The 16,672-nt window shown below is 42.5% G+C and overlaps 1 protein-coding gene across 5 annotated transcripts in view; it reads left to right on the top strand.

Annotated features, from left to right (window-relative positions):
- Ntm (neurotrimin) overlaps positions 1 to 16,672 on the top strand; it is a 990,153-nt gene that overhangs the window by 957,385 nt on the left and 16,096 nt on the right. For all 5 annotated transcript variants that reach the window (XM_039082005.2, XM_039082007.2, XM_017595865.3 and 2 more), the window contains 2 exons: positions 13,369 to 13,503; positions 15,411 to 15,531. In XM_039082005.2, coding sequence (XP_038937933.1) covers positions 13,369 to 13,503; positions 15,411 to 15,531 — 256 coding nt within the window. The remainder of the gene's footprint in view (positions 1 to 13,368; positions 13,504 to 15,410; positions 15,532 to 16,672) is intronic.

The raw sequence follows: 16,672 nt of genomic DNA, 5'->3' as shown, positions 1-16,672 counted from the left end.
CCTTAATGTTCCTCCCCTCCTCTATGCCTCCTTTTCTCCCATGCTTACAGCCACTGACTCCACGCATGGTTTCTTTCTGTCATCCCATTGCACTGCCTAGGGTCACAGTCGAATTTTAGATGTGGTGATTAGTTTCCTGAGGCTGAGTATTAAACAACAATAACAAATGATTTTTCGTCAGTCAAAGTGGCAAGGTTTCTCATGTCAGTGACCAATAACATCCCAGTTATCTGATCAAGTGAAATGTTGCCTAGTCACATTAGTTGGAATTAAGGGATAATAAGACTTAACAGGTTTGAAGATTTGAAGCCTGCATGCTGATGTGCTTTACAGGGAGGGGTAGATGGCAGGGAGGGAGAACAGCACTGTTCATGGCAAACACCATCCTAGATCCAGGAAAGACATGGCTGTCTTAGGCTCTAAACATCTTGAGCAGGAGGTGAGGAGCAGTTGGGCTAAATCCGATGCTCTTGTATGGCATTACCCTGCTTGGCTGAATTCAGCACCTTTACTGGAAACCAGCTCTCAGTGGGAACCATCTCCTCCAATGCCGCTTCCCCTTCCTGCACAGAGCTATTCTGCCTGTGGCATGTGGCACATGTCCCTACACAGAGGTTCCCATTCCTTTGCAGAACCCCATTTCTTGTTGATGGCAGCACTTTCCCTTGGCCTGTCCTAGGAAGGTAAAGAGCCTAATTACATTCCTCGCAATCATTGCCTACTAATTACAAATAGACAAGGCGGAATCACCACCATGCTGATCCCACTCAGAAAAAAGAGATAACCAGATTTAAGACAGCTCTCATAGATTCTTCTGATGAAGACACACTGTGTCCTCTTAGCCAGAGGAAACAGGGACATGGACAGTGAGAACATTTAAGGAAGGGCATTTGTGAAGACTGCAAAACCCAGATCTAGTTTTTTTTTCTCTACATGACACGCAGAATAAATTATTTTAGTCTTAGGGTACTTTGAGAAGTCTTTTCTATGTGTCCACACCTTAAATACACATACAAACAGAAAGAAAGAAAGAAAGAAAGAAAGAAAGAAAGAAAGAAAGAAAGAAAGAAAGAGAAAGAGAGAGAAAGAAAGAAAGAAAGAAAGAAAGAAACAAACAAACAAACAAACAAAAACCTTAAGAGGTAGATATCAGCTGTTGTCTTAGAAATGAGAAAAAGATGGTGCTAAATGGCCCATGATGGCTGTGTCAGCCATCTAAATCAGTCAGCAATTTCACTTGACTTTACAGTCACTTGGTGACTTCAATGTGCTTAACTCTGCTGGAGGTATAGAATAAATAAAAGATTCCGTTCTCTTGAAAAGTAGCACAGGACAAGGCAGTGTTATGCCTGCACCACAACAAGCAGTAGTGTACACTGAGTGGAGACCAGGGAGGACGTGTGAGGGTCAAAACAGGGTTCTCAGCAGCAGCAGCAGCAGCAGCAGCGTGTGAGATAGCTCTGAAGCCTGCATAGATGTTTAGAGTGGACAAAGCCAATAAGACATTCTAGACACAGAGCGGGAGATTCAGACAGAGAGATTCATATGCTGTCTGGTATTTTTAGAATGCTGCTGGTGTGTCTGGTGCATTGAAGAAAATACTGAGAAACAAACCTGGAGACATAGGCGAGGGCCCAGGAGGAACTTCTGTATAGCATGATCTCAGAGTCATGTCAAGCGGAGAATGGATTTAAATAGCAATTGAGTACTGCTATTGCTAATGTTTTAGCACTAATACATTGGGTGATAATAGAGTTAACAAATAGACCAGACCTAACCATGAAGCGAGACAGAGACAATAATCAAGACCTAAATGGAGATAATATCACTGATGAAGATACAAAGAGAGCACATCGGGAAGCGCCAATGTGAGGGTGGGACCCCTCCACCAGGACAGCTAGATTGAAGGTGAAGAAGAGAAGAGGACTTAAGATGATTCTGCTTCACCTCAGGAGAACTGGGAGTTGGCAGAGCTGTGAAAGAAGATGAGAAGAGGAAGTGGGAAGTCTAGGCAGTCAAGTCTTGGGAACAACAGATGGTCACTCCCTGCAGTTATCAGCCTGGGGTGTATAGCAGGTTCCTAAGTTGGATTGCAGACACGGAAATTGTGATCATGGCCAGGAATTTCCATTGAAGGAACAGTGTGAAATCAAAGTGAATTAACTGGAAAGAGGAGATAAAAGCAGAGGAGGGGTGGGTTTTATCAGATGTCACTCTTGAGTACCCACCCCCAAATTCTCCTGTGGCTTTTTTTTTTCTTTCTAACCCTGATAGCATACTGAGTGTCAATCATTCTTCTACGCTTCACTCCAAATTTTCTCATAAAATTATCATACCTAAAAACATTAGAAGATTTCTGCATTTTACTAAAAGGGAGGTAAGATTGAATAACTTTCTCAAGGATACCTAGTTCCTAAAAGACTAACTATAGCAAGAAATCAATAATATCATGCACACACTTCTCTTACTGTGTCATTTTGTATCCTGTTTCCAGATGTGCATGCCCAGACATTTAGATCCCCTGCAAAGTAACAAAAGTAATAAAGTATATAGGGAACATTAGTAATGTATCTCCTTATATCAGACCTTCTGTTGTTTTCCCTACACTCTCCTGTTATAGATTCCACGTGGCTGAAAAATCCCACCTGTGTACAATGGAACTAATAACAAAGTTGAAAGAAATTCACAAACAGATGGGGGGGGGGGCTGCACATGCTCCAGGTAACACAATTAGGTATCAAGTATCTGTGTTGATGGCTAGATTTGACAACTGTTTGAAAACACACCCCCCTTTTTCTCCTACGTGAAATCTATAATGATGTATGACAAATGCAAAGTTTTCAGTCATGTCTCTTTCTCTCTGGGCCCAAATGTTCCTTCTCTAGATATTCTTCGTGCCTTTCTATGTATATGTCCCTGTGACATCTCCGGTTATTACCCTCTGCACAGGGCCAGGATGCATCCTTTTTGTGCCAATTGCAAAGTTAGCACCATCCCCCTTCTCTACTGCATGCCTTCCCAAACATCCTTTGTAGGAGTGTTCTACGCATGCTCGCTGACAAGTGAGTTTCTTCAAGAGAGTCCACATTCCGTCCTGCCCCTGAGAATAATGGTTCAAAAGGAAAAGCCATGTCCACCAACTCCCACCTCTGCCACAACCCAGTACCTCCAGGCAGGACCTCCCAGACTCCATATCTTTCAATCCAGGTCTTGGTAGGCAATGACTTTCCCTTTCAATAAGATGAATAATTGTTTGGTGCACATGGTTATTCTTCAAAGGGCTTGTAGAAAAGCTACTTTCCTTCCCATTCTCCACAAAATATTTTAGAAAGCACACATGCTATGCTTTGTCTGTCGTTATGTGCCTGCTGTCAACTACATTTAGAAGGCTTTATTTTCCTTTGAGAAGGTGAGAGTTGATGCAGATTTGGTTCTGAACGATTACTACCCGTGACGTGAGGGACCACAGCAGGGCAGATACATTTTGTCGCGTCTTCAGCTGAAATCAGGTGGTTCCCTTTTGGTAAAGAGTGGAATTACACACACACACACACACACACACACACACACAGCTATTTCAGGTTCACGTTTCTGGGCCACATGTCCATTATCCTCCAATTAGGGAAAGCTTTCAATGGGTTTCCTGATAGCTATATTTGAGCTACTCAGGTACCAACCTTCATGCTTCTAAAACTGTTGTGAGGTGGCGGTCAAGGAAACTGCTAGAAGCGGGCCTCTTCCTGAGCATGCTCTCTCTTGGTCGGACAGATCCTAACCCTCTAGCAGCCTCTCAAACAAGTGCACTCTTCTTAAATGAACCTGGCCCGGCAGTGTCAAAGAAGTTCAGTCTTTCGTCTTTCACAACACTTTACAAGGCTCCTGTCTCCAGAGAGTTAGAAAGAAGCAAAGCAAATGCCTAAAGCCTGAGATGACATGGCACTGCCAAGTGTCTATATTTATCCCTCATCAATGTCTTTCAGATCAAATTGGCTGAGTTTTACAAATCAAAAGCTGATTTATTTATTTATATTTTATTTATTTTTTTCTTAGCAGCCATCAGCTGCACTCCTGCAAATACTCAGGTTCCAGACATCAAGCTGAGAACTCCAAGCATCCAGCTGTGTTCTTTGATTTGGATGGCGTCACCCATAATAGAAGGTCTGCCTGCAGACCTCAGCTGGCAGGTCCTCAGGCAGGGAACATGGGAAGGGCACCTAGCTAACGGAGCCCAGTAGCCTCTGAAGTCTCATCTGCCCTGAAAACTACCACTTCTGCCATTAGAGCTGGCTTTGCCTAATAAGTCAACAGATCCTGGCTCCAAGGAAGAATACCAAAGGACTCCACGCAAACATTTTAAGTTGTAGCTTCTCTTTTCTAGACAGCTAATTTATTCTCTCCAAATTCCCCAATCTGGTCTACCTGAAGGAATTCCTTTTTTCCTTCATGATACCTTAAAATATGACACTTTGCATATACATATTCATAAACATTCAAATATATGTGCATTCACTTCCAAATATCTAATGACTTTTAACATGCAGGAAACCTATCCTAGGCATTTTGCACACACACACACACACACACACACACACACATATATCACACATATGTATATATATACATATATATATTCACACATGCAATATATGTTTGGAATCAATTCATATTTTATCAGGTTAACAGATTAATTTTATGAATATTGTTTGCCTTTCTGTCATAAGCAGGAGTAATATTGAACAATGAAACTGTCTGGGGAGTGTCACCCTGTGTACATCCTGTATATAAATGAGGCCCTGAAGAACTCAATCATAGTTAAGACCTCTGCATCCAACAGAAAGGGAATTACCAAGAACTGTTAAGATGAGCATCCCAGGAATAAGAAATAGTCATGTTAGATAGAAATTGGGGGATGGCACACAGGTAATGTCATGTAGATGTTGCAACACATGCACTCTGTGACATGAGCTCCAAGTTCGTTGGTAACCAGCAGTAACCTGTTTAAGGAAGTGTCCTCCTAAAGATGGAAGCCAGCCATTTAGAACAGTTCAGCGTATGTCACTTTCTAAGGATTGTCCCTGTATTTGATAGCAAAAGTAATTTTCTCATCCAGTCTTTTCAGGCTTACTCCTCAGTTTGCCATGGGATAAAATCAGTTTTGCAACCTTCCAGAACAGTTTCTATGAAAGACAGCTTTTAAATTTGCCCACTCCTGCAGAGATTATCAGATTCTCTTTTGTGTCAGCCCTCTGATCAAGATCTAAAGGAAAATTGAGTGTGTGTGTGTGTGTGTGTGTGTGTGTGTGTGTGTGTGTGTGGAGAGAGAGAGAGAGAGAGAGAGAGAGAATTGTGTATGTGTATATATGTGTAAATGTATCTTTAACATTTTGTTCTTAGCTGTGAATTCAGAATGTTTCTCAAGCCCTCAAGCTGGCTTGCCCGGGATATGCGACTGTACTTGATTTGTTTTTAAGAAGAAGTGATCCTGAGAAATTGTATTTCTCGTAAATCAAATCCCATTTTAAGTGAAAAGAGTAGAGATACTAATTAAAGGATATATGATGAATCCTTTGTAGAGTTTATTACATCCCTACCAGCAAAGATGATATCTGACCTTCTTTTCATTTCTTCGTTGAGATTTTCTTGTCTTGGTATTTTTTATATTAAAGTGTGCAAATTTAGTTCGTACTACTGAAACTGGTAGGTGTGATATTTCCGTGCATGGAGGGGAATATCCATATTATGTACTCATTGTACACATTTACCTGTAAGGCTGTCTGACCTTCCACCTTATGGAAGGGGAGTCTCAACCATGCTGATGCTATCGCACACTACAGTCCATAGCATGTGGGTTACACTCGAAGTCGTGGCTGTTCAATTGCAGTCAGGAAGTGTTGCTTATAGTCTCAGCGTCCCTTCCTTCACTCCTTCCAGCACCATCTGAGGCCATCAGAAACTATTCTGAAGCAAAGGATACAGCGAATGGAGCTCCAGGGTTCACAGATTGGGTGGTAAAATTCTTATAACTTAAATAATAGCAAACCTGTTGTAAATTTGATCATACCCAGGAATAAAATTGTTGACTGGATGGCTGGGCTACAGCTGTCTCTTTGCTTAATATTTTTACGGTATGTGGACTATAAATCATGCGTCACCAATTTCATATTGTGCAAACATGTTTAATTGTTGGTAGTCTCGTCCCAATGTACCTATTGCTGTGTGGATTATGTGCAGAGCCAATGTGACGCCCACTAACCTTGTCCAACCGAGCATCTAAGGCCATGGACCCACTTCTGGGTCCTACATTGCACTGATCAGTGCTCTTGGTTCTAGCACTGCACTGTGCCTTCATGTAGTGTACTATGTGGTGTGCAGTGTGTAGTGTGTAGTCACAGTGACACTATCTTCCTACCCGTCTTTATGGTTTTGATCACCTTCTTCAATTCCAACCTAAAATCACTTTTTCCAGCTTCCTGAAGACGGTACTCAGAGCTTTGCCTCTAAGGTGGTCTCTCTGTGTGGTTTACCATTGAGAGTTGGAAAAGAGTGTGGCTTCCTCTGATGCAGACACCAAACTGTGCAGGCTCACTTACTGTCATAAAGGGTAGATGGCAATTCACTTAAATAGCTGTCCTGAAGCCCCCTCTGAATTTCTCAGACTACCCTGATGCAGACTGAGGGGTGGGAAGTCTCAATGGCAATTCACTTAAATAGCTGTCCTGAAGCCCCCTCTGAATTTCTCAGACTATCCCCGGATGCAGACTGAGGGGTAGGAAGTCTCAATAGTTGGAACACTGCTCTCGCCCTCTAGCTGTTGGCTGGCACTGCTAAATCCTGTGTTGGCATTAAATTTTAAAAACAATTCCTACCAGCTTCTGATGTGGTTATTCTGGGTTCTATATTTTTCCAATTTCTGTGGCCCATTGATTTCATCTCAGCTGCTATACATACCATAAAAATATTAAGTAAAGCGTCAGCTGTATCCCCTCCAATAGCTACAGCTGTCCTCCTGACAAATTTATTCTCGGGTGGGATAAAAATGAGAACAGGGTTGTTATTATTTTCAGTTAAGAGAGTTTTGCCACCCAATCTGTGAACTCCGGAGCTTGGGTTGGCTCTGCCCTTTGCAGCAGGCCTCTAAGCTCAGCACTGTGGCGAGTGGTGGGCTCCTGTTGGCCTCTGCAAGGGAAGATCACAGAGCTAGCTTGATCCTGCTTGCTTCATTTTTAGTGCTTTGCTTGTCACATTGCTTAATGAAGTAGCTACGCTCCTGAAAATTTGGCTGTAAAACATTATCTGTGAGATAATTCATACCTACTCACTGAGCTACAGTTTTAAATTAAGCACGCATCCCTCTGAGGAAATAATTGGCTCCAAGACTAGATATAAATTATACTAAACGCTTCATAAGCCTTCCGAAGTCACATATTTAAGGAAAATCTTTTCCTAAAACACTAATAGGAATTACAGTTTTTTAAGTCAGAAAATATAAATATCATCTGAAAGACAAATGGCAGGAGGAACTCTGCCTTAGAAGCAGAGCCACCAGAGGGCTGTACATAGGCCATATGTAGTCCTGGGCCACTTAGGATTGAACCCAACCTGTTGAGTCACTGGATCATGAAATTTGTAATCACTCAACCCAATCAATCATGTTATCAATGAGTACTTGACAAATTATCAAGTAAACTAGTTTTCTAGATGCACTGAAAGCCAGAGGTGAGCATGACCTGACTCTTGTTTAGAAAGTTCAACTACATTGGGAAAAGAAAGGCCAGAGTGTGGCCCACAACTGTTGTAAAACAACATTATAGCTGCAGGTTCAGTGACTGCAAAAAATAACTTCCTGAAAAACTACAAAAGTCCTCAACTCAGGAGACTCTGGTTCCATACATGTTAGCAGAGTCCACAAAGCTATGCTTTGATCAATCCCTCTAATAATCAATAAAGGACACATACTGAAAATATCCCTGGGATGCAAACAGGATGTAAAAGCTTAGGCATAAAAAGAAACTTTAGTATCTCATAGTTAGGGATAGCTGGATATGTAAATCAGGGCATTTGTTAGCCTGAGCTCCCTCTAACAACTTTGGGAAGGAAGTTTTTCCCCTATGTCAGCTTCAGGGTTTTCTGGCAATCCTTGGCATGTCCTATCTTTGGGAAGCTTCATACCTGTCATTTGATTCTCTTCTCCCCATATGCTATAGTACTACCCATCCTAATACTGCAGTTCAACTTAAGTACTTTCTAAATTCTGTGTTTCCAAGCAATGTGTGGTAGCTCATGCTTGAGATGCCAGCACTTAGGGGGCCTACAGCAAGAAGGTACCCGCAGTTTCATGACAGTCTACAGTACAAAATGAAACCCTCTCTCAAAACATCAAAAAGAAGGAAGGAAACAGGAGAGGAAAAAGGAGACCCTGTGCAGAGAGTAACATTGGATTGATAACCATATCTTTTGGGGGCAGGGAGTAATTCATCTCAAATTATATAATTTTCATGGACAAATAAGAATATTAGATTGTTGCATATCTTTACGTAGATAAGAGATAGAACAGTCTGTGAAGACAGGCTGCCTTTGTCATATCTGTCTAAGATGACGAGTAGCAGACCTTGACTGCAAGTCATAGCAGGAGGGACTGCCATGATGGGTCAGTGAATCAAGTTCTTGTCATCTAAACATGGACACTGGATCTGGATCTCTAGCAACCACATAAGACCTTGACGTCTGTGGTAGTCAGAGAAAAGGAATCCCTGAAGCATGATGATTAGCTATAATCTAGGTGCAATCCGCAAATCCTAGCTTCATGGAGGGACCCAGGCACAATACATAAGCTGGAGAATGACTGGAGAAGACACTTGCCATCAACTTCTGAACTCTACACACGTGTATACAACACACACATGCAAATTTCCACACTGAATCTCTCTGTCTCTCTCTGTCTCTGTCCCTCTCTCTCTCTGTCTCTCTCTCTCTCTCTCTCTCTCTCTCTCTCTCTCTCTCTCTCTCTCTCACACACACACACACACACACACACACACACACCATTTACTAAATGTGCTATGGAAGTCTGGGGAGATGGGCTCAGCAGTTAAGAGCATATACTGCATTTACAAAGAACCCAACTTCAGTTCCCAGCAGCAAATTTGCTGGCTCAACACCACCTGAAACTCTAACTCCTATGAATCTGACGCCCTTGTCTAGACTTGGTGGACACCAGTGTTTGCATATGCACATACTCCCCCTATATACACACAATTAAAATACAATAAATAATTTAGTTAAGAGTTGAGGTAGCATTGGAGAATGGATGACAGTAATTGTCAGAGTAACTGATATCTAAGGAGAGCTTATCCCAGGCCTCTCAATATCCCCATAGCAACTGCCCCCCCCACACACACACACTAAAAGTACACGGTATTATTCTGAATTCTCCAGAGGACAGACTGGTAGTGAAGAAAAGTTAGCTAGCTCACAGTTACATTTAGTTAACTCACTGTCTCTTGGAGCTACATGGTACAGAACTGATGTGAGTCTCAACTTGTGCTCTTTACAAAGGTGGTCTGTCTATCCCCGTCTTCTCCACACCAATGTAGGATAAACTCTGGTGTGTGATAGGTTCCTTTCCAGGGGCTGGGGAGAGCTTTAACAGTAAGGCACAGGCATGTGTTTGATCTACTTGTGGTGCCTGAAGTGTTGTGCCATGAAGAGGGGGGATACTTTAAGATCATGAGTGCCATTCCCACCCAAGGATGCCTTTCCCTTAGAAGAGAAAGCCAACTTATAAACAAGCAGCTATTATCCATGAAGAGAGTCTTGCCGTTGGCTTTTATCAAGTGCCTTGCCCTTTTCCCTCTTAAGAAGCCTGTGGCAATTTAGAAAGTGTGCTCGGTTAAGTTGTTTTTGTTTTTTCCTCCTCCTGAATTCTTTCCAAGCTCTTCATGCTCGCGATAAAGCCCTGATCAATTCACAGGCAGAGTGCAAATGCTGTCATAAGAAAACTTAAAAAAAAGAAAGAAAGAAAAACGCTAAAACTCCATATTTCAGTTGAGCACGTTTTGCTCATTTGTTTTGGCCAAAGTGATACCAATAGGAATATCAGTTCTGGAGCTTCTGCGCTTAGATGACTGTAGCTGTACTTTCTTGCTCCATTTTTTTTTCCATTTAGGCCTCTAGTAAAGAAAATTTCCTACTAAGAAAAAGTGAAAAGAATGAAAAGTAGACTTTATAACCCTCTTTAATGCAAATGAACTGCTTTCCCCAGACCTTTCTTACCTTAGAAAATGTCTATCTTGGGGAGCAGGGGGATCATGTGGGTTCTTTTTTCCCCCCCCCCGGAGCTGGGAACCGAACCCAGGGCCTTGCGCTCGCTAGGCAAGCACTCTACCACTGAGCCAAATCCCCAACCCCTCATGTGGGTTCTTCACAGTGTGCACTTTGTCTGAGCACCTACGGTGGTAAGAACAAAGTCTCTTTGATATTTGTATGACTTGAGTACCTAAATATTTGGATCAGTAGACACCATATGCTGTGCCCAAATCCTAAACCATCTGGTTCTTTTCCTTACACATTGCCTGGCAAGACTAGATGGATTTTCATGGTCATCACTCCTACCCGCCATGTTCTTGAAGACGACTTGATGAGTTCTTGATGCCAACAACCACGTACCAGCTTGCATTCCAGCTTATGACTGAACTCCTTCCAAACATTCTTTTTCTTTCTTTTTCGATGTCCACAGATTGAGTTCATCGTACCTCAGCTTCTGCAAATCCTGGTATGATCACTAGTGGGCATATCTAGAGCATCAATCTGGATCAAAGGGGGAAAAAAATTACACAGACATGAACTGGAGAAAATAAGTGTCCAAATGAAAACTTGTTCTTTGTGTTTCTCTGTCCTGGTGGTATGCTACCTGGCCCTGAAAGACCCAAGGTCCCACCAATCATCACAGTGATAGTGGAGCCCACTCCAGAAACAGCTGTCCAAAGCTAATTTACCTCCTAATGCTGAGGCACTGTTAATTTATAAATTACACTGGTAATTTGAGCTATTATTAATTTCAGATGGTGTAGGGCAAGCCTAATTAAAATATGACACCAATTGCCACACATATGTACCAAGGACTACCATTTAAAATTAATGGGAATATTAAGTGTGACACTGGTCTCTGAGATTCTTTGCACAGCAATTACAGCGTTCTAGCGCGAAAAGATCTGACAAATGTTGGCCTGGAATTGGTAGTAAATAAACAACAGCCATGCAAGAGGAATCATAATTTCTTTACTGGAATCCCACCTCACTTCCTCTCCTCTTCCTCAACCAAGGTTCTAAAGAGTATATTAACCTGAAATACTGACCCAGAAGTTTCTTACAGTTGGCTCTTGAGTCTTTGGGGGATTCAAGATGACGGTCTTCAGGCCTGGGCTGGGAGCCCTGTTTTCTACTTAGTCAGGGTAACCTTGCATCTTGTAGATTTAATGTTTTTCATGATTTTTTTTATGAGAAGTTGGTGCTCCTTTTCTCCATCAAAGGGAATAGAAGAAAAATGCTGATAGCCATGCAGTACTGATTCCATAAGGTCTAAATATATGCAAATGAGCGCTCTGGGCCAGTATGGTGTTGCTGGATGTCGGCACAAAATTATCATGACGAAAAAAATCCAGGAGAGTGGACAGTGATGGCCCGTCCTTACCGCACAGTGGGGTGTGTTTATTTCACTATTATGGTTGCTGCTGTTGCTATTCTTACTGTTGTCATGACAAGAATGCAGACAGCCCTGTCATGTACAGCGACAGCTTACATGCCATGTACATAATGCTTTGTATTATGCTAATTTTCTTAGTTATTGGTTTTACGTTCTGGGTTAACAGAAACATGTGACATTGTAGAGAGATATTTTTATGGCCTGCATCCAAGAGTCCCTCTTCCATTTCTGGGGCTGTCCACCTGAATGCAGATTCAGGCCAGCTCCCTCTCTGCCTCCCTAAGGCATTTAGGATTAACAGCATCACCCCATGGGCAGTGCATGAGAGTTTTGAAATGTTTTCACGCGTCCTCTGTTCTTTTTCTCTGTCGCTTTTAGGAACTCTTTGAGATGGCAGGCCCATTGTTCTGTGTTACACTCAGCAAAGTGTTTCTCCAATCCTAGCAATAACCGCCCCCTTCAGTTTGTTATCCCAGGACTGAGCCTAATGCCCCTTCTGCTCACCTTTTATAGCATCCTACTTTATGATACTGTCATTCTCATTTTCCTCGCTAAACACTGAAGGGAGGATAATCACAGGAAGTGAATGCATTTGCCTTCCTTACTTTCTGTTGTCAGGGAAACTAAGGCACAGGGTAGCTTCAAGACAGAACTTGGACATTTAGATTCCCTAAGGGTCTTGGGCTCAGCCAGCTGTGGTGCCACACACCTATAATCCTCTCATTGGGGAGGTGCACACAAGATCAGGTATGTAAAATCTAAGCAAAGTAGTGAGTCTGAGGCCAGCCTGGGGTATGAGACCCTGCTGGGACTTACTCTTTGCATAACGGAATGCTCACGATTATACGTCATGTATGGGGTGTGGTAAGGATATGGCCTTATTATTAATGATTTTTTTCTTTTAGAGAAAAGAAATAAAATTTCTGAATGTTTAAGCGATAGGCCAAGATTTGTAGTCATGACTTCTTACTCTTTTCCCTCTGCCTGACTTGTGGTTGGACATTACATGTGTGGTCCTAATGTTGGTTTCTTATTTGGGTTTTATGCCTAAGAGTTCCGGGTGATCAATTGGTCTGGAAAATTGGTATTTACCTATCTGTTTTTCTATTGTGAAGACAAAGATATTTTAACTGTATTTGTCTCACTGCTGATGTTTTTCATGTAAAATATTGTGTGTGTGAGTGTGTGTGTGTGTGTGTGTGTGTGTGTGTGTGTGTGTGTGTGTGTGTGACAATTATGCAATATCCTCAACTGATTCATGCCCAGGCTGGCAATATGCAGCTTAGCATCCGAGGTTTACTTTAAATGGTGCCTAGAGATCAGAAAGAGTTAAGGTGTCTGCTCCAGTCCCAGAGCAGGACCACGTGGTACGATCCCAGGAGTGTAAATGTCAGAATTATTAATCACTTATGGAGATCCAGCTAATTCTTTCCATACATGAGTTCAGTAGGATCACAAACACTGCAGCTGGGACACTGGGGAGCCAAGGGAAAGAGGGTGGGAAGCAGGAAAGAAGTAAGGAAGAGTTGAAAGACACCGTAGAGCTCCTAAAATGTTGCGCCGACAAAGTAGCATTTTTCCGGGTGTTAACTATTCATACTTTGTTTTCTAGTGAGAGTCCTGAGCCTTTGCCTCGCACTCACTGCATCTAGCTCTTTCTCTTGCAGCTGTCGGCTTTGTGAGTGAGGATGAGTACCTGGAGATCCAGGGCATCACTCGGGAGCAGTCAGGCGAGTATGAGTGCAGCGCCTCCAACGACGTGGCAGCACCAGTCGTACGAAGAGTGAAGGTCACCGTGAACTGTGAGTGGCCCTGCCAGACCCCACTCCTTGAGTGTGCGAGGGTGGCCTGCTACTATAACTGCAGCAATGAACCAGCCCTCAGACAGCCAGGAAAGACCCGGCGTCACTTCCGGCTTGCTGCTTTCAACAGCTAAGAGTCCGAGAGTCCAAAGTCACCTGTTTTGTTTCTTCACAACCCCGCGGGTTTCATTCTCCTTTTTCAAAGTAGCTGAGGGTAACTTTATATAACACCAAGTTTTCCTACATGGCTAGCAAATCGATAAACGGCATTGAACACATGCTTTATATAAATATATTTTAAAATCCAAAGTTTTCCTGTAATTTACTCACATGGTGGAGTGGCAACCTTCGCACACAGCTCCTTCAGTAGGGCAGAGACCTGAGCTAGAACAAGACGTCACCTGTGTGTGTAGGCCTTTTGTATCTCAGCCTTTCGTAATGAAAATGTTGCAGTACATAGACTACAGGTAAAATACGTAATTTAAATATAAGTAGATACAAATGCAAATTTGTAGGAAATCTCAAATTTTTTATTTTTAAGTAATAGAAGCAAAATTCAAAACCTCTGAAGGCCAGTGCTGAGAAAACTTCATTTTCCTTTAATCAACCGTCTAAATTCTCCCTGACATTGATCTACATGAATTTTCTACCAATTTCTGACCGCTTTTTTTCTGGGTTCCTTGCCATGTGCCTTGACTTGGTTCCCTATGACTTATGGGAGGTTCTTGCTTATGACAGACTATAACCTAAGACCTAGACCAGCGGCAGGGAAGCCTCTACCCCTCAACATGGGCAGGATGAGGTTAATACTCAGTGTACAGTGTCTTGATTTGTGCTCCAGGTTTGAACCTAATTATGAAACACTATAAGTAGTGAAAGTAAGACAATGCTACTGTATGTCCCTATTATGTAAAGTTTATTTTTCAGATACCTTAAAATTACAATTGTTGACTTAAAGTGTAAAAAAAATGCAAAGGAAAAATTATGGAATTATGGAAATTAGTAAAAGGGAGAAGTCAGCCCATAACATATGAAAAAAACAGCAAGCTGCAGGGTTCACATTCAGAGTCTGTCTTTACAATGCTAAAGCAAAGGAAAGGTCATCTGCTCTAAGACGTACATCATCTGCAAGATAAAAGCAAGTGATTTTCTTAGGAGAACCTTGCTAGTCCTAATACTGTGACCCCAGGGAAAATTCTCCCCAGGATCTGTGCAAATTGACACTTTCCAATACAGTCCACACATCAGGAACAATGCTCCTGCATCAAACAGAACAGTAATTTTAGTGTGTCCTGTTTTTTTTTTTTTTTTTTTTTTTTAATACCCACCAGTGCAAACTGCTGGGATGCCACAGGTAGCCGAGTGAAGACTTCAAATGAAGGCAGACCAAGCAAGGAGGTCTAGTTTAGCACAGGATCCATTTCAGAATGCCCGTGGGAAGGACTGGTTTGTATATCCTTCAGGCAACTCTCCATGAATATTATTAGTTATAACCGAGTCGTAGGTGGGAATTGAACAGTTTGAAGTCCTGCACTCTGGCAAGAACCTGGTGTACAGAAATTCTATGAGGATGATTAAAGGGGCTGACAGCCACCCCGTGGAGTTTAAGGCTGATGGGTGGGTGTTGTCCAGTGAAAGTTAAAAGACTTTAAACAGGCACTGTATCTCAAGAGCTGAAGGCTCAACCTCAGTACTGAGAGGAGAAGCAGTGTGTATGCTGAAAGACAATGACTTTCTTAAAAATGGCATCCAGACCATTCCTATTCTCTGCAACGACCCGCACAGCAGTCCGATGATGCAGACCACTAAAAGGGTTACAGGGAGCAAGGAACAAAACCTATGAATGAACCAGGCTTTTTTATTTTCAAGTGTACTCTTAAGTTGCATGGACCATTTTCTTTCTGTAGATCCACCATACATCTCAGAAGCTAAGGGTACAGGTGTCCCCGTGGGGCAGAAGGGGACTCTGCAGTGTGAAGCCTCGGCAGTCCCTTCAGCAGAATTTCAGTGGTTCAAGGATGACAAAAGGTACTGTTTTCTCCTGCATCAGCCTCTTTTGAGATTTCTAATTACAGATAGTTGAAATTTAATTCCTGGGAAATCCTCTCCTGACATCTTATGGGGGGGGGGCTGGCATGAAAGCAAGCCTTTCTAAATTAAGAAAAGCTCAGCTAGGCTTCCAATGTCATCTTCTGTATTGTCACTTGTCAAACAGCAAGACTGAAAGATAATATAATGTAGCCAAGCAAAAATAAGAAAACAAAGCCACCAACAACATTGTGAGCCTTGAAAATAATATATTCTGCAGAAAGTTATTTTTAGCAATTTCCCAAGCCTAAGAAATTCTCTTTGACTCTAGGAGGGGCTCTCAAATTGTCTACCCATCACAGGTCTCCACTCTCCTCCCTGAGGTTCTCAGTGCCGCTACGTACAGGTCCATGACCTTCGTGCACCCTCTCTTGTGTGCATGTTGTCCTTTCTCTGTAGGAGAAAAGAGTCAGGACTGTTCCCTTCCTTGCCATTGTCACAGCCGTCACTGGGATGTTTGTTGTGAGTCCCTGAAGATGATCAGTTTGAGGAGTTATCAAATTTCATGTCAGCGCAGGGGTCAGCAGCTCAGTATAGCCAGGCAGCATGACAATTACCACTATCAAAGAGCTGTTTGGAGGTGGATGAACAACAAGTGAATGTGTAAGCTCTGTCTGTGTTCAGAATATTTTCATAAGAGCAGAGGTAGTGGCACTGGAGGGACAGGAAAGTCCTGTGAGATATGTGGATGGATGAGCAGAGGGAAGGAGATTGGGGATTGAAAACCACAAAGAAATTTTGAGAAAGAGGGATGGGAGACATCCCCATAGAGAAAGCATCTCCTTACCTCAGGGTTGGTGCTACACTGTCTTTTGTGTCCTGGTGCAGTCTCTAAGGCCTCACAATGTCTTCTAGCTTGTCAGCCAATAAACCACATCTTTATCTAGACCCAAGTCACTCCATCATAAGATCCACATCCAGAGAGGGACACTGCAGGGAATTCTAGGACACATTCTGGGAGCCTCTAGTAAGGTGTGCTAGAACTAAGGCAGAAAAAGGTGGACAAATTCACTGAAGTAAGAAATGAAGCTGGTTATTTTCCTTCATTCAAGAGACCAGAAATCCTTTTTTCTCATCACCT

This window comes from Rattus norvegicus, chromosome 8 (assembly GCF_036323735.1).
Source record: "Rattus norvegicus strain BN/NHsdMcwi chromosome 8, GRCr8, whole genome shotgun sequence".
In the NCBI taxonomy this organism is placed as follows: Eukaryota; Metazoa; Chordata; class Mammalia; order Rodentia; family Muridae; genus Rattus; species Rattus norvegicus.
The sequence above is the reverse complement of the archived record's forward strand: the minus strand, read 5'-3'. Positions and strand labels throughout refer to the sequence as shown.